Raw genomic sequence first — 22,618 nt, 5'->3', positions numbered from 1 at the left:
CTCTTCTAAAATATGTGCATATACTAATATTATGATGAATTCCATTCCGGACCTTAATAACCAGATTTCGATATGATGCCCAAGGTAAATTTAGACTTGATAATAATTTAGAATAGCACTGAAGTCTCTTCTTTTGGAAGTCTCATCAACTCTAAATATTATAGGTTGACAAGAATATTCTTTTATTGCAAACAATTTTCACTGTAAAGGTAACATGCATATCAATAATTTTTTTTAAAAAGTAAACTACAGTTCATAACTTACAGACAATACATAAATCAGGTATGCACTAAAACTCTATCCGCAATCATGGACAAAAATCAACCGCATAATACCAAATAAATATATATAACACCTCCCCTCATAAACAAAAACAACATATTTATACAACAAATACTTGTTTTTACATCAGAGTCAAATATACAGAATCAACTATAATTAATTAATCGTCAAACTTACATCACAGAGTTGACCAAAGTATTTCCGAATGGTTTTCAAGTGATTTTTCCCGGTTTCATCGTAGATGCAATCATCAATGTACGCACCACAGTTATCTAGACCAGATCTTAACACGTTCATTAAACGCCGAAATGATGACGAAGAATTTTTCACATCAAACGGCATCACTTTATATTGATTAAGTTCACCTGGAGTTGTAAATGCCAAAATTTCTTTTGTTCGTTCCATGAGTGGAATTTGCCATAATCCTTTTAAAAGGTCAACCTTGGTGACATATTTTGCATTTCCAATTTTTTCAATGCAGTCATCGATTCTTGGTATAGGAAATGAATCAATTTTGACGACAGTAATAAATGTTCTATACTCAGTAACATGTGGAAAGGGTTAACTGGTTTAGGCAAAATAATACATGGTGAACGCTAGTTACTTTTACGTGATTTTACGTGATTCTATCAAATCATTCTCCAGCAAATATTGCATTTATTTTTTTAAACATTCCTCTTTGAGAGGATTTATCCTGTAAAGATGCTGTTTCACAGGTGTAGAATCTATAATTCGCCGTCATGGTAAAAAAAAGGAATTGTTCGTGTAGGAACATCTGGAAACAAGTGCTCACATTCACTTAATAGTTGTGTTTAGTTCACTCTTTTCTTGTGGCTGCAGATCTGAAAGTTTCTGGTCCAGATTGTTCAATATTTCTGGCTTCCGAAGATTGATTATTCCAAAGTCACTATTGTTCGATTGCATTCTATTTTTTAATTCCTCACTTTATGTTACCGATACAAGTAAATTGACTGAAAGATTAACTAGGTATCTCTGTTAGCATGACATTTAAACATGTTTATATGACAATGTATATTCTGTTTCTTCCTCCCAGGAGTGTTCATGATATAATTTAAGTCAATCTCTGTTCTGTAGGAAATGATGTTATGCATATATATATATATATATATATATATATATATATATATATATATATATATATATATATATATATATATATATATATATATATATATATATATATACACACACACACACACACACACACAGATTATGTGTTCATTTTCGTAATTATGTATGGGTCATGAAGTGAATTACTCATTCTCTTTATAGTAGTGGGTTTGAACTTTAAGGTCAATTTGGTCAAGACATTATACAGCTTCAAGATAGTGGGTCTGCACTTTCAGATGAGGTCATTTTGTTCAGGCTAACATGTGATATGGGCCTTTTGGCTTTGAAAGCCATAGGATAAATCTTGTGACAAATTTGACTATATATATATATATATATATATATATATATATATATATATATATATATATATATATATATATATATATATATATATATATATATATATATTATTTCACTTGACCTAAGACATAATATAATTTGCAGGGAAAACCGTGGTCTTGAACTCAGATCGATCTAAAAAGTCAAGCACACAATATAAATTAATGGTTGATTCAATTTGTTTATGAATGAACTAAAGGAATGTTTCATGAACTGCTACATAACAGCTGCTTTGCAATATTCCGCGTTAACTTTCTTGATACAATGTTTTGGATTCAGGCTAGCGATAGACGCCAGACAAATCTTAAAATTGCTGGGGTCTATACAAATATCATGCAATTCAAAAGGCATAAACATGTCTTCTTTGGCTGATAATAAGAATGGCAAAAAATATACTTAGTTTTACATCCTGAATTTCCTCAAAATGTACTTTCTTAGTTCAACGAATCCAAATTACATGAGCTATGTCATGGGTTTTTAAGCCTGATTACACATTTCGAAATTGAACTGTAATACATTCTAAGTGCAATAGCATCCTCCTTACTGCGCTCAAAATGAAATGAACATTAAATTCCATTGCGTCTTTTTGATACTTACAAATAAAAGACTTCATATTTTTCTAACATTACGATTCTAAACATTCAATGACAGAACAGAAACACACATGCAGATGAGTCAAGACGCTCCCGCCTCCCTGCACAAAATCAGACGTTACTTCATGTAGAATTGAACAGATAAATTCACTCTGTAATCACGAAATTTACTAGAATCGACAAAAATACCAAAATCAGTTTATTCCAGACCAAATGGTAAAGTTGTTGCAATGCGCATTCATTCACAATATGACTTTAAATTTCAATTTTAAGTAGACCAAAACGACATTTTCTTTCGAAAGTGATGTCGAATCCGCGACTAAATTCAAATTTAGCTGGGCGGAGTTATGTGCGCATTAATGTTGTTGTTGTGTATAGATTAATATGCGCTTGTGAATTTAAAATACAGCATGAATTCAGATACTTTGTTTCTTGTAGTTTATTTCTGTTTATATAATTAAGCCTTAGGTAGAAAAAGAAAATGAGCATATAAAGAAAAGGTTACTGCATTTGCATGGGAAAATATGAACCCGTTTTATCGTGCAGTATATCTATCTGAAAAAAAACTCTTTCATTTTCCCCATACTTTCGCAGTAACCTATAATTATATCAAGTAAGTTTGGAAAAAATGAAATATATGATGTAATTTTTATCCATTTTGTTTTAAAAATGCAACTGTAATCATCATCACGGAGACCCTAAGGGCCAAAACTATACTCCCCCTTCGTAGATGTTCTGCCATTCAAGAAAATCACCAGTTTCATGATTCTTCACTCAGATGATTAAAAGGACACATAATTATAGACCGAAGGACAGATAGCGAATAGTACTGTGTACCCGTTTCATGCACTTCATTCACTGAACTGCGATGTTAATGTGCATATTAGCAGATCTAAATGTAATCCAGTTTATGATCTAAGATGACGTTCGTATTTAAAAAGTTGAAATATTAAGCGAGTTCTTTCGTCATTCATTTTAGTATTATTACGTTATCTGGACAAAATATAATTATCTCAGTAATTCCATCTTCATTGCAATATGATGTCGAGTTGTCAGCCTGAAAATTATGATGGAACATATGTCCTGGATAAATTATTATTAAATTATTATAACTTATCATCCAAGAAAAATCAGCTGTAAATAGCTACATTTTTGTTATGGATTTTTATTAGAGGACATTTTCGGTCACGTTTTTTATATTATAGATAGGAAGGGTGACTTAGATAGGCATGGAACTAATTTGAAGTGATTATAAGGGTTTTCCAACGGAAAGTGATAAATTAACTCTAAATTTTAAATTTTGACAGTTTAAAGAAAAGCTATTTCTAGTATTTATAAAATTCGCGTTCAATATATTATTAAATTGAATTAGAAAAACACAAATAATCATTCCATTTATAAACTGTTTCAAACTTAACAACAAGCAACGTCAGTGAATTCATTTTCGTGTTGAGGTGAAGAAACTATACAATGATAAAAATGGCAGAGATTTTTGTTACAGAACTGATGAGTTACCAGACAGACATGGAAAGTATCCAAATTCCGTATCTCGGACTCCAAGTCCTTTAAAGTAAACGTTCCGAAACGGGGAAAAATTCAGCAGTGACTTTGACACTGAAGATAAAACATTGCCTGAGGCAAAGGCACGATGGTTAATCCCTAAACTTTGAACAGTTTTATGATAAAAGACAACAAAAAAAACAAGCAAGAAATATATACGCATGACCTTAACCTTTAATACAGGAACCCAAATGTGGAAGGCATTAACCTTCTAGTGACACTAAACGAAATATAAAAAAAATCATCTATTGATCTTAAGCAGCTCACAAGTTAAAGATCGGAAATGAACCTGTTATTAAAGCCCACAATTATTGGCTCATAACCTTAACCAGGAAATAGGACATTCAAAATGGTATCCATTAATTTCAAAACAATCTCAGTATGTTCAATGGAAGATGTATGTATATATATATATATATATATATATATATATATATATATATATATATATATATATATATATATATATATATATATATATATATATATATCAAGTTTCATCGCTTAATTTCAAATGGCTTGCAAGTCAGGAAGTAGAACGGAATGAAAATTATGACGCAAACCTAAAACTACTTATCCATCAACTTAACAATTAAGCTGTGCTAGCAATGTGATCTGCAAGTCACTTAAACGCTTTTTAATGATAATACATAAATATGCACAAAGTTCATCCCCTATTGCTGGATGAATGGAATGATCAATCACAATATATCCACAAGAGCTGCATATACAAAACTGTACCGTCTTTACAATTTCTGATGAGTTAGATTTGTCGTCGATAAATTGGCATTAAAACTCGATACGCTGGAATCCTTCAATCAAGCTATCAGCATGATTAATTGTTTCATGTGAATCTTTAGCCAAGAAACTCTATGGTGGTTCGTGTTATTTTTCCTGTCGTCTGCTCCTTTGCTTGCACCTCTATTTCTGTGCCACTGAATGTCAATGCGACTTCTACTCCTCTCTGATGTAGTGGTACATGGATATTCGGAGAATGGATCATGATTTCACCAAGCTTCTTACACGATTCATCTGTCACGAACAATGGAGACTTCTTCGGTGAAGCATACACAACAACAGGCAGAATCTGTTGGTTATTGTACATAGGATGATATGTTCTGGATGCCTGTGGCTCTCCACAAAGTACCATCTGGCCTATCTCGACATGTTTGTCAAACAAGTGATCGCAGAAAGCCACCCCCTTCACAACAACCATCTTGTCGATTGGATGCATGATAGGATTAAACGTCCCCAACATTTCCACACCATATGTATATTTGCAGACTCTTCCACGCATGATATCTGGATCGTGACCAAACACAACCGCCCCTTTCAATACAACCAAACCTGCCTCAAACGGTGTAATAACTCTTTTGTTTGGAAAATTTTCTCGAATTGCTTTTTGAAGGACATCAGACTCGGAGAATCCGCCGACCATCAGTATTGTGCCTGTTCCACCAAGATCTTCTTTTTCAAACATCTCTAATACATGCTGCACGATTCTTGAAACCGGCTTTTTGAAGATGTCCCTCATTAGTGATGCGCTGATTTTCATCTTGTCTGTTGCAATCTGAATGTCATCTTTAAACTTACTCTTTGCGATTTTCTCTTGCAGACTTATACCTTCTGTTTCCTGCAAGCAATCGCCAAGACTTGCTGGGAGCCTTAAAGAGGTTCTTGTGTCTTTGTCCACGAAAAAGTCTCTTTTCTTCAGTTCAAAATCGCGTAAGAAATCCAGGCTGTCCTCGACATTATTTTTCTTGAATTTCTTCAGAACCTTAACCCCAATAAGTTCCACCATAATTTCAGCGAAAGCGTCATCTACTTTAGTACCACCCCAATCACCACCTGTAGCTCGGTGTACTTCTCGCAGTCTTCCTCCTGCCTCGATCTCGTGGACAGTGATATCTACGGTTCCACCTGTCAAAGTAGGAGTTGACTGTTAAAATTAAACTTTTCCAAAGCAAATCTAAGATAACGGCTCTAATAGTTGATAAACTGTTAGAATATGTTATAAATAAACAAATTCGCTGATATAAAATGGCGATTTTAAGACAGTATTATTTTCGCGTTTAGGGGCTATTTCATGGTGATTGTCGTTTTTAGAGGCTAGCAAACTACGTATTTGAAGTTGTACTATTTTTAATACATGGCATTTCTAGTAATGTTTTATGATACGCTATTGATGGTATTTATGTGTTTCGAAGGCTCACTGATAAACCTGTTTTCAGGGAGTGCGCGTTGAATGTAGTTTTATGTTTACAGGCTGGCGGCGAGTATGCTTATATGGCATAAAATATGTATTTTACGAATGAGTATTCGGGATCTAAAAATAGTAGCAATAATTACCTGCATATGCACCTCCCGGCTCATGTGAACTGGCCTACCAGTAGCATAATATTTAAACATAAATTTTGCAAAATGTAGTCAATCTGCTAAGTAATAAAAACATGAATTATTTTTAAAATGTTCTGTTTGCCAAAATTTAAAAACATCGTGCATGTCGTTACAAGATTTTTGATGAAATCACAGGATACAAACAAATTAGGCGGACACCATTTGCACAGATCTACGGACTATATTCCCTCTTTAAGGAATGTAAACAACAGAGAAACGTAGCGCTGCCTGTATCATTCCATTCTAACCACCACCCCCCAAAAAACAGTGGATTCAAATATATATAATCAAACTGAGCCCCACTCAGGCAAATAAGTTTATGTGTATTTGAAACTTCACTGTAAACAAGTAAGCTTTCTCCAAGGCGTGGATAACATCAGACTTCAGATGGTTCACTACAGAGACAGGCCGATGATACAAACAGATTTTGCTACCAATAATACCAAAGTATATTGAGATGATTTTTTTGCCATCATAGGTAACCGTTGGAAAACCTAACCATACTTAATATCTACAATCTACAGCTTGGGCTAGCCAACAGCCAGATTGAAGACCTTTTCATTTAATTAAAATCACCTGTTATTTTTCATTCTGTTAATGATATTTGATTGTACTGCCGATAAGGATTCGAAACTGATTACATACACACAAACAGTTACTAATACACTTGATCTTCTGAGAAGTGACTGTTATTGTACAGTCTGAATTATCTCTAGAATTCCTCCCAGCATTTCATCCCTAGGAACTCCAAAGGTGGTTGAATTCAAACAAATCATTATAATCAATGCAGGCAGCAATCCATTTATTTGACCGTAAAACAACAGAATGAATGCTGTCCGAATCAATCAAATTGCATTTTGCAGACGATGACCGTTCAATGAACAGCAGACAATGGCTAGCAGAAACCCTATTGAAAATGTTCCATAGCATTAATAAATCATCAAAGTCGCGTCTATATCGCTGAGGTGTTTGCTCACGTGTTCTATCGAAAACCATGTTAACTAAACATTCTTAAAGCACTCCATATAAAGATCACGAAAATGTTAGCTAATATCAACTGAACAGTGATCATTGGTTATTGTGCTTGATATCTTTATTATCCAACCCGCTAAATTAAATGGAGCATTTTGTATTTCGTCGAATATATTTCGGCACTTCATAATATAACTGTGTTAGATACATAAAATAACAGCTTTTATTTCGCGATAGTGAAAACTATTCGTAATTGTATTCAAATTATTGTTATCAATTTAATCAAATAAAATGATTTTGTAGATATCATAATCTAGCTCCTAATCTGTTAGAACATTTTCAGAAGAAATGAGATCCAAAATTTGGCTATCAGTGTCTGTTTCTAATAAATAATGATCTCAAAATCATATTATTTGGGTGGTCACCAATGAGTGCATAAATAGGAAATTTTGGTAATTCAAAGATTTTATTAATAAATTTAGTAATGACTTTGTCTGACAAATTTCCACTTGCGCCAGCCAAGATGTAATGGCAGCCAGTCCGCAAGAAGTGTTTAGTATCTTTATCTTTTTTACCTACATCAATTTAATTTTTTCCATTATAATACATAATATAAAAAACAAAATTTGATATTCCTGATTGTAATCGAGCATGTACGCTTTTTTATTTTTGGTTTTACGTATATCACACTCCTCAGGAATTGTTTTTATTTCTTCAAACACATATTTTATGGACTGCTTTTCATCTATATAGAAATTATTTTGATTTTTTAATCTCCAGTTTGAATTACATTGTTTAATGATGCTGTTATCACGGGAATAATATTCAGTATTACCACAAAAAATGAAATTACCGGTACCAATGTTGTTGATGCTGTAGCAGCAGAGGGGCTGTACAGACCGAAACTTTTTGCACAATAAACCCCTCCAGGAAACTATTCCTCGATAGAGGGCTTATTTCGACGAAATAAACCCTTCTATTCAGAATACAGGACAAAAAAAAATGTCCCCCGAAAACTCGAAGAGTTTCCAGGGACAAACTCGTTGAGTTTGCACTGACAACTTGGGTTACTTCAATAAATTTGAAACAGTTTCCGTGGCGGGGTCGTTATTGAAAAATCCATGGGTCGGGTCCATCCCCTCTGATGCTCTGGGAAATGAGTTTCCAAGGAAAAACATTTTTATGTTAGCGGAATTAAATCATTGACAAATAAATAATGGCAAATATTGGAGAAGCACATACGACTAGATTAGCTCGAGAACGTCTCGAAGCAATTCAGAAATTTCTTCCTGTCCGTGATAGTGTCAGACAAAAATTACAACTAAGACAGCAAGCACGGGAAGGCTTTGCGGAGACTACGGAGGAATTATTTAAACCCGTGACCAAAGCTACTGAAAAATCCGCAGCTGTTACCAAAGAGGCTTTAATAGAGCAAAGGAAAATTTTACAGGATATTTCAGCTGGACTTAAACCCCCGCCTCCACCCGATGAAGTTGTTGTGTCAGTACCTGCTGGTAAGCGAGTAACAGGGAGAATTACTGACCCCGCCAAAAGATTTACGCCGGATTATATTGAACTTCTTAAAAATGTACCAGAAGAGAAATTACCTGAGACAATACTGTTAGGATTGATTAGAAGAGATGTGTCTTTAAACCCAGAACACGGTTCTATGACAGATGATAATTTTATCAAATATTCGTATCGTATACGTGAAAATAAAAAACAAATCAGCAGGGACGATACAAAATACGATAGACTTGTAGATGCTATACGTAAACTTGAAATTCCACCATCGCAACCTCAAGAAGAAAAATCACCGTTACAACACACAGAACGACAACAATATCCTTCACGGCGAAGAGCAATAGATCCTGACCTAACTCCGTTAAGTGAATACGAGGCTGCATCTGAAGGAAGTCCGCGGGGCCAAAAATTCAAACAAACTAGGTCGCCGATAATTAGCTTAACAACATCTTCTGAAAGTTTGCCTCAAGACATTTTATCCCCAAGAATTGTACCATCAACAGGGGAGGGTTTAGGATCCGGTTTTATTGCCTGCCCTAATAATATCATCGATGATGTATCACGGTTGGAAGTTCTCATCGGAGGAAGACGTGCCGGAAACAATTCTCCGGAAATTATAAATGAAGCCGCAGATATCTGTCAGAGACTATTTCAGCGTGGCATCATGGATATCAGCATCTACCGGGGGCTCATTGATGAACTCGCAGACGGTTACCACAGCGACTAATAATTAAATTTGCTAGCAAATTCAGTTAGATAAACAATAATTAAATAAAATGATACTACACGATTCTTTTCGCAGACCAAGAAGTGTCAGAGTAGTAAACTCACGATTACCAGTATACGAGGTTGTTTACGGAGATGGAGTCGGTGATGTTGTTAGGGATTTAGTCACAAGAATCGCTCCGAAAGCTGGACCGTTAGCAAAACAATTCGCGATGAAAGCCGCTGATGTTGTCAAGGATAAAGCCATTGGCACTGTTGGTAGTCTTGCCGGGAAAGCATTTCAATCAATCAAGGATCGACTAGCACAGCTGATACGAAAAAAAAACCCAGTCGAGAGGTTGGTGCCAGTAAAACTACCATCCACTGAAGCTATGCCGGCAAATGTTAGTAGCGTAGTAAATAAGGCCGTAAATCAGAAATTAGCTGAGATCGCAACAGCAGGAATTACCTCCAAAGCGTTGCAAGATAGTGTAACTGCTAATTTGATAGCTGGTAGTGGTTTCCGGTGACGATAACATTTTAATTAGATCATCACAAATAATAATAATGTTTGCACGAAAATCCAATGACGCGTTTGATATGTCCAAACCAGTACTTAAAGATGATTCTGTACGTGATTTTCAATATTATTCTTATGAAGCACGTGATCCTAACCAACGCGGAAGAATTGAACTACAGATCCAGGATACAAGTAGATACTTCTTGCCCGCTGAGGCCTTCATCGAAGTTGAAGGTAGGCTTTTAAAGAATGATAACACTAACTACGGAATCGGCGACCGAGTTGGATTTGTTAACAACGGCATCATGGCGTTATTTAAATCCGCTATTTACATGATAGATGGAAAAGAAATTGAAACAATTCATGATAACGTCGACGTTGCCACAACAATTCTCGGGTTGGCGAGATACTCGGATGATTACACCAGATCAGCCGGACCATCAATGATGTTTGCAAAGGATATAACCGACAGCCCCGAGAACAGGAATGTAACAATGAATAATGCCGGTGACGCAGTTGCATCGATGAACGAAAATTTTAATTTGGGTTTTGCAACACGTAGATCGATGTTAAGTGGAGATGAAGAGTTCTCAGGTGTGATTCCATTGTCTCACATCTTTGGATTCTGCAGAGATGTCCACAAGGTCATATTCGGTGCCAAACACACAGTTGTACTTGTGCGAAAACCTGATGATAATGACGCTATCTGGCGAGATGCTGCTGTTGCCCCTGGTCAGGTAATACTAACTAAACTGTGGTTGTGGATGCCAGTGTTGTCTCCGTCAATCACCGAAGAACAACGACTGTTGTCTTTCATGGACACGGGCGGTAAATCACTGCTATCCTGGAAAACAACAACCACAGACGTTATTCAGGGTGATAATGGTGGGTTGTTTACATGGCATATATCATCGCAACAAGGAGTATCAGCACCACGACATATTTTCATTGCATTTCAATACCGTGCTAGAACAGATAGCCAGGAAAGAAATCCAATGGTATTTGATACACTTGGAGTTTCTGAAGTTTCGTTGAGAATAAATGGGCATCAGGAGCCATCTGAGGATATATTAATAGATTTCGAACATCATCGTGTCGCACGCGCGTATCATCGTCTGATGTCATTTATGGGGCGCGACCTTAATGTAGACACTGGCCTGCAAATATCACAGCGAGACTTTATGAGTTTATATCCGATTTATTACTTTTCGCTGGAACATCTTGATCTGGTTAAACAATCTGTTGTCGACCTACATTTCCGAGCTCGTGTAGGTGTTCCTGCTGGTGGTTACAGAGCGATTGCTGTCATACTCTCCGATAAAGCAATGCTGCTTGAAGGTGTTGGCGGACGAATGAGGGTCATCGACGCTCCAATCGAGAATATGTAACGCAATTAAAATCAAACTTAGGATATAATGTCATACAGTCATGTTAATGTCACCTTGACTTCCGGTCAAACGAAGAAATTGCAATCAAAGAACGCAAGCACGTGCGGGACATCAATAACACTAAAACGAGATCAGATTACTGGTGGTCCAAACAAATTGTCGTTGACTAATACTCAGCTTAAACATTTTAATAAGGCACTAACAGCAAAAACCGGTGTCCGACTTGATTTCTCTGCTGCAGCTATCAAGGACATGACTAAAACCGGTGGAATATTTCCTCTTCTCGCAGCAATACCGGCGTTGATTGCCGCGGCAGCACCAGCCGTAGCAAAAGCCGCAGCACTCGGTGCAGTTGGAACTGCAGCTGGAATGGCACTAAAAAAGGCAACGGGAAAAGGATACAAGAAAAAAAAGGGACGCGGTCTAAGACTACCAGGAACTCCACCATCATGGTATCCAAAAAAATTCTAACGCCGTTGAGCAATTTTGATTTACTCGATGCTGTTAAAAAATTGCGTGTAAAACATTTCAGAGGCGTATTTATGCGAGATCAATTACCGCAACGACCGAATAATCCAGAAACTGGCATTATCAATCTCGACAACAAAGATGGTCCGGGAACTCACTGGGTTGCTTACGCGATCGATCCACGTGGAATTATCTATTTTGATTCGTACGGTTTAGCACCGCCAGTTGAGTTTCTCAAGTATGTCAGCAGATTTTCTAATGTTCCAGTGTGGCAGTCGACGTTACCAACACAAACATTAATTGATCCGCCCATTTGTGGGAGGGAGGTTTTAAATGTTCTTGATGCAATCTCAAGAAATCCAGCAACTCCTCCTCATAAAGTAGTGTATGAATATACCGCATCGAGAAATGCTAGCATTTGAAAAACAGCAATAAGAATAATGGTGGATATTTACGGAAGACCTTTCACACGAGGAGGTAAACCAAGCACAGATGCTGATCTCTCAAAATATGCGACCAAAGATGAAGTCGATAATCTTTTGAATATAGCTGGAGTTGACCCAGATGAAGTTGCTATTTTCCAAGACAGGCAAGGAAAACTAAGAACGAGCAACATTAAGTGGAATGATATAATTCGCAGAGTTCTTGGAGCTACCAAGGATAACTTCGTTGCATTTAGTGATGGCGGCCGGATCAAGGACTCGAATATATCAATCGCAAGCATCAAAGACAGTATTGATAAAGGTGTTGATAAATGTGTGAAAAAAGCCGGTGACACGATGACAGGCGAACTCAGCATGAGCGGCAACAAAATAACCGCGTTAGCGAATCCCGAATCCGACCAGGATGCGTCAAACAAACAATACGTGGACATCGTCAACGGTAAACTAAATACGCTGCGTGCAGAGCATGATGTTCACGTGGGCGCGTTTACAAGATTTCGAAGAAACTTCGTAAAAACTGATGAGGTCGTGGATAAGTTCTTTGGGACTCCTCCAGTCGTCGATGTAAAACTCGCTGATGTAAAGACCGACATTAACACGATCAAACAAACACAGCAGGATATCGTATCGGGTATTCCTGATATCGTTAACAAAACCAGTTTGATTAAAGTTCCCACTGGAGTTACTCCGGGGCATATCACCAACATCGTATTCACGGTATCATCGGGATTCGCAACATGGTCACGACAAAATAACACTATCAAATATACAGCAACAGCCACCGGTGTTTACAGGTTGTCTGTGTTTTCAGCCGCTAAATTTGAAATCTTCACAACATATCCTTGGAGACATTCCACCGATAAGTATTCCGGGGTTTGCACTGTAATACTAAACAGCGGAACCGAGGAAACATTTATGCTTGAAGCCGAGGACGATAGTTTAACAGCAACATCTTACTGGTTTTGTTTGGAATTCGTCGCTGCAACGCCTCAATTGGTTACCGCGTAATTGAATAATGTCAACGACGCCAGATGCTCAACAATATCGATACAATCAAGTCCGTGAGTGGCAATCTGAGTTAAAAACTGTCATCGAAGTAACTAGTCAAAAAGTAAAAAAATACAAGCGCCGCATAACAGTGCTGGATATTATGGTTTATTCAGTATCTGCCGTTGTTGCATCTGCCGGAGCAATACTATCAGCGGTCACTCCGGTAACTGCAGCAGTCGCCGCCACGATCTGTGTTTCCGCGGCCACAACAACAGCTGGAGTTTTCGGCATCATAGCAAAAAAAATATCATCATGTGCTAACACAAAATTACACGATTACACGACAAAATTAAATACAGCCACGACCGCATATCAGAAATTATCATCGCTGATATCATCATCGTTAGACGTGCAAAGTAGCGACGCTACGATATCAGATTCTGAATTCAAACTAATGTCAGATGCGTACAATGACTATTTGAAAACTAAACAAATAAATAATGTCAATAGAACTGCTTCAACAAATAGTCACAAACACAACACCGGTAAGGACCACAATGATCTCAGTGTCCTCGACGACACCAGAATTCGGTATTAATTTTCGAACTCCAATTCCAGTGAGTGAAATCGCGTTAGCAAAGCTCAGTGTGTATCACAGCTGGCCCAATGTTAGGTCGGCATCATTTGGTGGTCTGCAGCCAAATAATTCATTCGTGTTCGGGAAAAGCAAAGCCGACTCCGGCGAACAGGGTGAACTTGACTGGAATACAATTACACTTCCCACTGGGAGTTATCAGATCGAAGAAATCAATAATGAGATACAACGCCAAATAAAACGAATCACCGGCAAGGAAGCCAAAATATCTATAACAGCTCATGAACCAACGCTGTCTGCGGTCATTGAAATCTCAACGCCAGGATACGCCGTGGATATTTATAACAGCTCAATCCGAACATTATTAGGATGGCCAAAGGCCCCCGAGGTTAAACCTCGTCCACCAAAACCTGAAAAATCGGATTTTATGACCTATAAAGAAGCACTACACGACCTCGAGTACAATTATTATTTACTCCTTGCAGATCAATTACTAGCAAGAAAAAGTACTTTAATGCCCGATACTTGGAGTATAGAAGCTCCACGTGTTAAGGGGGGGCAGGAGCTCCGTGTTTACCGTCTAGATGATATAGAATCTGAATTATTTATTCCGATCAATCTAGTACATAAACAACAGCTACAACTCCTGCGAGTATATTTCCAAGATTATATTTCTGATTTAACAAGTCCGCGTGATAACATTATCACAACCATAGAAAAACTAAACAAACTCGCATCGGCCATGGAAACTATAAATCTAAGAATAATTCAGGCTTTACTGGATCTTAAAGACTATATCGATGATAATTATAGACAGATAGCCAGAGCAGATTTTGCAATTAAATATGGTATTCAAGTGAATGATATTTCAGATTTTAAATTTCCTGGATATAACGTGCCCGAGCTGAGAAAATCAGTCTCTGATCTCATCGATCAATCTTTCGAAGATATTCTTGCCGCGTACGAACGAATAAAACCACAACCTGTTATTCTCAAGCACGACAACAGTACAGCATCCGATGGCAGACACATCTCACCCGGGATCGTAAATATCACAGATGTTATTGCGGTCAATCTTGTATGTGACGTCATCGATGGCAGTTACAGCGCATCAGATACTACGACGGCACAACAGGGGTTTATCCTGTATACGTTCACACCAAGAGACCCCCCTGGTTTTCTGATTGTGCAAGAACCAATCAATCCGGTCTATCTACGGTGTCATAACCCGTGGTTGTCAACGATAAATTTCAAACTCACCGACCAGATGGGGAATTTGTTGGACCTGCGTGACGAGACTGTTAGTATAAACTTACTGGTGAAGTCCTAAGTCAAGGGATCCATAATATTTATAATAGTTTTTTTTCTGCACTGATCCATTTTCGTCATTTTATCGTGCAAATACCCTATCAAAACCAGCATAAGTTATCGTTGAAAGTGCTAGCACGCATTTAAAAAAAAACGGTTGTGTATAATGTATCAACCCGAGTACATTCATGCACGAGTTCATATTCATGATAAGCAAATTCTTTACGAGGCAATAAAAACCGCATTTCAAATACAGACATTCCCAGAACAGTATTTCCCCGTTAAAATAGTTATTGACGTGTATGGTGACGAAGACTTCTTGTTAACTCCGTCACAATTAACAGAGCTACAGCAAAATCATATGATCATAGTTTGGTGTCAACGAGAACAGATTATGAACTATTCTCATTCCTGTATTGATGTTGAAACGCTTAAGCAAATCCTGAAAATCTGAAAGCGCCCTTCACTTGAGAAACTCTTTGAGTTTCCAAGGGCAAAAAAAATAATACACTTTTTTTTTTACCCGTGGAAATGTGCTTTACACTCCAAGCGGGGGGGGGGGGCGCTAGCGTTCTCAGGTTCTACTTTCACTTTGTGCTGTGAGTCACACGCTATGCGGTTTATACTTCCTTGTCGGCCTCGTAGTCAGAAACACTAGTATTTTTGTCAGAAATGCAAGGCATTTCCGTGTCTAGATTCTTTATATAACCTTTTAACCGTCTCACCCTGGTGCTAATTAATTTTCGAGTCTCATACTCTTGTGACAATCCAAGACGAATCTTCTCAACTGCACGGCACAGTGGAATAAATTCAGATACCTGATTTTCAGTTATCCCGGCAAGTGATCTGTAAACACGATCTTGCAAACCCTTAATGAACCTATAACGAGCAGGGAGATTGTTCTTCCCCAAGCGTGATAGCTCATTCAAGGATTCAAAATCTGACATAATTGTTTCAGTGTCTAGTAAAATATTAAAACCTCGCTGTTGTAATTCTTTAATTTCAACAAGTATGGTATTTATATTTTCGTGATTCATATTATTATATATTTTTATATTTTTAATAGAAACACTTTGCATGAGAAACGCTAGCTTTCCAAAACAAAACGAGACAGTCGGAAACATTTATCCCCTGCAAGGGCCTAGATCGTCAAATAACGTTCTAGAACCCCACGAGGACTGCTTCCGACATGACAATACAACATGTAACACGAAACACTTTATCCCCTGCAAGAGCCTCTAGATCGTCAAATAACGTTCTATAGGCTCAAGAGGACGTGTTTAGTGAATTGACAAGGACAAACATATAACACGTAACTTATCCTAAGGACGGACCCCTCTGACTGCCAAGTGACTCAGAGGCACATTTATTTACAAGACGAGACAGCCCTGGCTTCTAGGATCGAGTTCTCTAGCAGGCCCGGCAAACATTTATTTGACAACACAAACAACCTTTACCTCTGATTCGAGTATCACAGCAAGCAAAGGTACAATGAACATGTAATCTTATCCTAAGAGACGGTACAGAACAGACAACCTTTACCTCTGATTCGAGTATCACAGCAAGCAAAGGTACAATGAACATGTAATCTTATCCTAAGAGACGGTACAGAACAGACAACCTTTAACCTCTGATTCGAGTATGACAGCAAGTAAAGGCACAATGAACATGTAATCTTATCCTAACTTATCCTAAGACCTTATCCTATGACGACACAAACATACACAGGTGGGTCATTTTCTACGGTCAGCAGCAGAGCAAAACCATCCATTGAATCGACCATTGGATGGTGCACAAAAGACACCCGCCATTGGCGGATTAAATTTATGGTTTTGCTTGCGCGTGCTGACTTTCGATCGACCCAAAGGTCTTAGGGAGCGATTTCGTATATAACCCAACTGTTACTTGCGAGTTGGAAATTCGCTCTAGCAGTGGGCGGGACTTGTTTAAAATATTTTAATTGTATGTTTTCTTAAGCGCGGTCATATAACAAGCACAGAAGAGCAAAACAGTCGGATATATTCAGTAAAACGAGGATATTGTTTGTAAAAAAATATATATTCTACGGTAAATAAATGATTACATGTTATGAACTCGATAAAATATTTTATCAAGGTGGCTTTCTTAGGGGGAGCAAATCCTCTGACCAGCAACGACAACTCTGCAAAGCGTTACACACTCTCGGAGGAGTTATCGTCGTTTGTGTCAACGATAAGAGTTATATAACAGAATGAAATCTTCTGTTTGAGCTTCTTTGAAAATGCTGTTTTGTAGATCCCATCTGCGACATGCTGTACAGAAGGTGGACAAATACCGAAATACCTACCGGCTGCGCTCATTGATTGAAATATTATTTCTTCACGAGTCTCAACATTCACAGATTTCACTGCTCTTCTTATAGCTGTTTTACATTTAACTCTTCCTCGTATGGTATTCTTGCTCTGAGTGATCGCTTGAAGGTTTTCAATACTGTTATCAAGTCTGTTCCCGTTAATATGATCAATGACAGGGCCTTTAGGGATCTCTCCGTTAAAAACCTCATAGACGAAACGATGACATAAATACCTCCCTTTCCTAACAGTAAATCTTAAATAACCAGCATTATCAACTGTACCAACTTGTTTCCTCAGCCTGTAGTTTCTCACTATGCCATCTCGGTTTGCCTCATAATTTGGAATAGATGGATGTGGGACGAATTCTTGATTCATTATACTATAAGCAAATCATTGTCTAATTCATAATTTGTCTGAAAACTTATTTATGTAATCACGCTCGCATTTGAGAGCGTTATCACAGTCTGGATTTTTTTTATCATAATACCGTTTTAGTTCTCGATAGCGTTTTCCACCACACGCTGAACATAATTGCGTTTTTCCTCGTACTCCAATGCCGCATCTGATACACGGTATCGGTCCTAGACTCCCACCGCGGACCTGTTGAGCATGTTGTCCACAGTATTCGCCTCTGCAGGGTTTGCTACACGGCGCTGATGAATTTAGTTTGATCCACTTGCATTGGTTCATCATATAATATATTTGTCTATTTAAATATTTGTCTTAATTATAATAATGGGTTTTGAAAGACTATCCAGAATAAAACCCATATCAGGTTCTAGATTCGATCTTGACCGGTTAACCGCTGATCCACGACGAAGAGAGTTAGCAGAGGTAATTGGTGTTATCAAGAATGCCAAAGAAGAGTTTCGTCGTGATGGTGCCGCACACACGTGGTCTTCGTATAAAATTATCCTCGGAAACGCGAGCGTTTCTCGGGAAATGCAAAGCATTTCTCGTGACCGTATCATTGATGCTACCATGAACGATACAATCGCGCGTAACATAATTGGGTATCTCGACGATAGAAGATATTTCGTACAGATAAAATTTATTGTTGGAGTCGGCGAGGGAACGTGGATTATCAGAGACAAACTAGACCCTGTTCTTGATGCCAGAGGCGTTCGTGGAAAAACCGTTCTGTTAAGTAAAGACTCAAAACCGGGAGTACTTGTTGGGATTGATATACCATATTATGCCAGAGCGTATCCTGTGACCGCAGTTGTTTATGGAATTTATCCGATGAAGAAACCACGCGTTGATAAACTCAAACCGATGAAGGTGTCGGTGTTGAATTGTGTAGCTGAGCGAGTAATGGAACATTTTAAAAATGCAATGCGAGGAAACGGCCTAACACCGCTAAGACAAACTAAAATAACAGCGTGGGCGACACGAGTAGCGGATAAAGGAGCGTCAATAAATGATGTTGCTGAGCTAGAGCGATTACTAAAATTTCCTATAACGGTTTCATCGTTAACCGGTGAGGTATTGTATGAGTGTAAATACAATTCCCGTGGAACACCAATAACTATTATCGATCATAACAGTCACGCCTGGACTGACTCGGTTAGGATATTTCCGCAAGACCGTGTTGTGAAGTATTATCCGGAATTGCAAAGCAATTCTGGGAGCATGTTTGATTTTATTTATCAGATAAGTAAAACCGATCCAGTGTCTGTGTGGTTATTCAGAAGTAGCGAAGATGGAGAATATGATCAGTTTGTGAGACCCAACGGGGAAATATACAGAACAATGGCGTTACAGCAGGAAATGAAAAAACTCGCAGAAAAATATCATGCTGGCAACACTGATACGTTACTGACACACTGTTTTACTGTCCCGGGTGTTGTCGCGCATGTAGCCCGGGAACGAAATTCATGGAGACCAACTCCGAAAAGTTTTCTTGCTGATATCCAGCAGAGCTGTGTCGAATACGGACACGGCGGTTTGTGGAATACTCAGTATGATCACCGCGGTATGATATCCGTGGACATGACGGCGTGTTATCCAGGAAGTTTCCTTGGGCGTGGAGAATGCAGCGAATATTTTAAACGGTTTGGCCACGCTGGCAATACCATGACAAGAGTAGCTGTCAACGGTGTTTTACCCGATTTTGACTTGACCGGATTTGCTTGTGTGTCGTCGTTTAAATTCGCTAAGGATTTACATCCTGTGTGTTATGTTTGGTTTGGCAGACATTTCGTTGAGAAGCGATGGGCACCGATAGTGTTATTGCGATACATGCTTGACAGTCGAATACTGTTGTCGCTGACGGTCAGCGAAGCGATTATATGTTATTGTCGTCAAACCGAAGTTTGGTTGCCAACTCCAACGCCGGTTACGTTAGAAGAAGTCATCGAAGATTGGTCACGAGAATATCCAGAAACTTCTATCGACGCTATCATCAAGAAAGCTCCTGAAGTACTTAAAAGCAAACTCAGAAATGATGAAAGCACAGCAAAAGATCTAGGACGAAGAATAATAGGGAAATTCACTCAAGGTGGAGCGTATGATCATAAACAACATCACAGTCGATTAATCATGGACAAGACTGAATTGGATCTTATTGTCGCTGATGCAGCCACGAACAACATGTTCTGTAGCCGCAAAGATGTGTTTCTGTCAAACGGGGAAAAACTAGGGACTGTTTTTAGTTATATTGACGGAGAATCATCTCAGTACATACATTTGAGATCTTCGATGCTGGCTTATGTATCCATAAATTTGTTGTCGATGATCAATAGATTCCCTGTTGCCGCAGTGAGAGTTGCAACGGATTCATTTTATATTGATAAAAAACACTCAGCGCTGTTGGATAATGTTATATCGGATGATCCATCGTGGGGCTCGTGGAGAATAAAGAATGAAATGTTACACGGATATTGTAAATCGGCTGATGTTGAAATCGAGGACGAGTATCGCAGCGCAGAAATATCTTCGATGGTTTCGTCGGGGGCAACTTCGTTGTTGCCGCCGGTGCACGATCCTGTTACAAGACACAAAACAGTTTATCTGAACGGTCCTGGTGGTTCTGGTAAAACAACTCGAGCGATTGAATTATTTAGAAACTCTGACATGATTGTGCTAACACCCACACACAGACTTGCCAGGGAGATGAGACAACGGGATGTTAACGCGTGCACGTATCACAGTTTTTTCAAATACAGCGGCGGCACGTGGACACCTGAACGAATGGGAACGAAATATATTCCCGAGAAAATCATCTGGGATGAGATAGACACTGTGCCGTTGGATACATTAAAACAGTTTCTGGATTGGCTGCTAAAGAAAAATACCGCAGTGGTGATGTGCGGCGATCATGGTCAACCACCCCCATTTACAGGTGAATCTCCACACGAGTGGCTGAAAACTTTTGTAGATTATTATGAGGAAATAACTAACGATGTTAGAGCACTCGATGAAACGCTGAAAGAGTTTAAGGCACTGATCAGGCTACAAACCAATAAAGTCCAGTGTGAGATAATGCGTGAAATAATTCCAGAGACTTCGCTGAGCGACTTTTGGGAAACGTGGAAACCAGGTGATTTAATTGTGGCAAGTAGAAAGATAGTCAGGGACACACTTCAGCAGCGGTTATTTCAGTTACATCAGAAGAAATTTCCCATGTTGCCAGTGCCGTTGTGTTATAGACCAGCTGATACGCGATTGCAGAATATTGATGTTGATATTCCAGGGCGCCTGACTGCGTCGGGTCCGGAGAAACAGAATTTAGTATTAAATGATATTGTCACAGTTGATGTTGATGCTGTTGAACAGGCACTGAAAATGAGCAAATCCCCGTGGACGCTAGGATACGCTATGACCATCCACAGTTCGCAGGGACTAACTATTTCAGATACAACAGTTTGGATTGTTGATGATCGCATCGAGTGGTCAAATTTAGTTTATTTAGCCGTGTCAAGAGTAAGAAGGATAGGTCAGTTACGAAGAATTGTATTAGATGATGTTGTCAACGACAGCTCAATCGCTGATGACACAATAAGAAAGAAATTAGCCGGTTACAAACAGAGCGACCAAAAAAATGGTAGAGAGTTTGATCCCAAACAAAGTTTGGATGTTGAATTTGTAATACAATTACAACAACAGCAGAATAATCACTGTGCGAGTTGTAATTGTTTATTGCTGTGGCAGTATTCGAAAAACGACCCAAGGCAATTCACCGTAGATAGAATAGATAGCAGTCGCGGTCATACACGTGAAAATGTGATGTTGACCTGTCTTGAGTGTAACCGACGCAGAGGTGTTGCTGCAGTTATTTAAATGATTGAATCACTTCAGTGCGGATCACTTTAGTGATCGGGGTGGTAATTGTGTATCCTCGGGAATCACCTGAAGTTGCTTGCGTTTAAATCCGCGTTGAGGAGCAGTCGAATCTAATCTGTAGATTGCGTTTCTCCCAGTTGATCTGGTTATGCTGGATATCTTATGTGTAGTAACACTCCATGTGGGATCGGTTGCTCTTTTTTTTCCTCCTTCTAGTTCGCCTGGTTCGTATAAATACCTAACGGTGACATTACCCAGCAGTGGGGACGCTAGCGTCCCTGGCTGCGTTGAAACATTTTGTTGCTGTTGTCCGCGTTCACTGACGCGGGGTATATATTTTTTTGTGATTGCATTTACAGGTCTCATGTTTGTTGTTCTGGTAATTTCATTATTCAGTGCGGCTATCACGTTTGGCAGTCTTGCAACCCATTCACGAGATCTCGTATCGTAAATGAATTCCCTCGCGTACTGGTATCCGAATAATCTCTCAGCGAGTGTTCTATTAAATCGCTCAACAATTGCCTGATCCCGATGAATTTCAGTATGTCCTCGTCGTATGGTAACGTTATGCTGCTTTGTCAGTGATGACACCGCGCCCTGAAATTCCTTGCCAGGATCAACTTGTAATAATCGTGGCCAGTTTAGAGGTCCTCGTTGATAAATTCGTTTAAACGCAGAGGCGACTTCGGACGCTGTTTTAGTCGCTAACGGTTCTGCTTCTTTGTATCTACTGGCAACATCAACTACTGTTAGCGCGTATTTGTATATTTTTCTACGGACAGT

At 38.6% G+C, this 22,618-nt stretch overlaps 1 protein-coding gene across 8 annotated transcripts in view; it reads right to left on the bottom strand.

Annotated features, from left to right (window-relative positions):
- Positions 1–4,064: 4,064 nt before the first annotated feature.
- Positions 4,065–22,618, bottom strand: part of LOC149785224 (heat shock 70 kDa protein 12A-like) — a 48,466-nt gene continuing 29,912 nt past the window's right edge. For all 8 annotated transcript variants that reach the window (XM_089979055.1, XM_089979047.1, XM_089979051.1 and 5 more), the window contains one exon: positions 4,065–5,828. In XM_089979055.1, the coding sequence (XP_089835181.1) occupies positions 4,765–5,828 (1,064 nt within the window). In that variant the 3' untranslated portion in view covers positions 4,065–4,764. The remainder of the gene's footprint in view (positions 5,829–22,618) is intronic.

The sequence above is a fragment of the Sinohyriopsis cumingii genome, chromosome 13 (assembly GCF_028554795.1).
Source record: "Sinohyriopsis cumingii isolate HCF-2022 chromosome 13, ASM2855479v2, whole genome shotgun sequence".
NCBI classification, from domain to species: Eukaryota; Metazoa; Mollusca; class Bivalvia; order Unionida; family Unionidae; genus Sinohyriopsis; species Sinohyriopsis cumingii.
The sequence above is the reverse complement of the archived record's forward strand: the minus strand, read 5'-3'. Positions and strand labels throughout refer to the sequence as shown.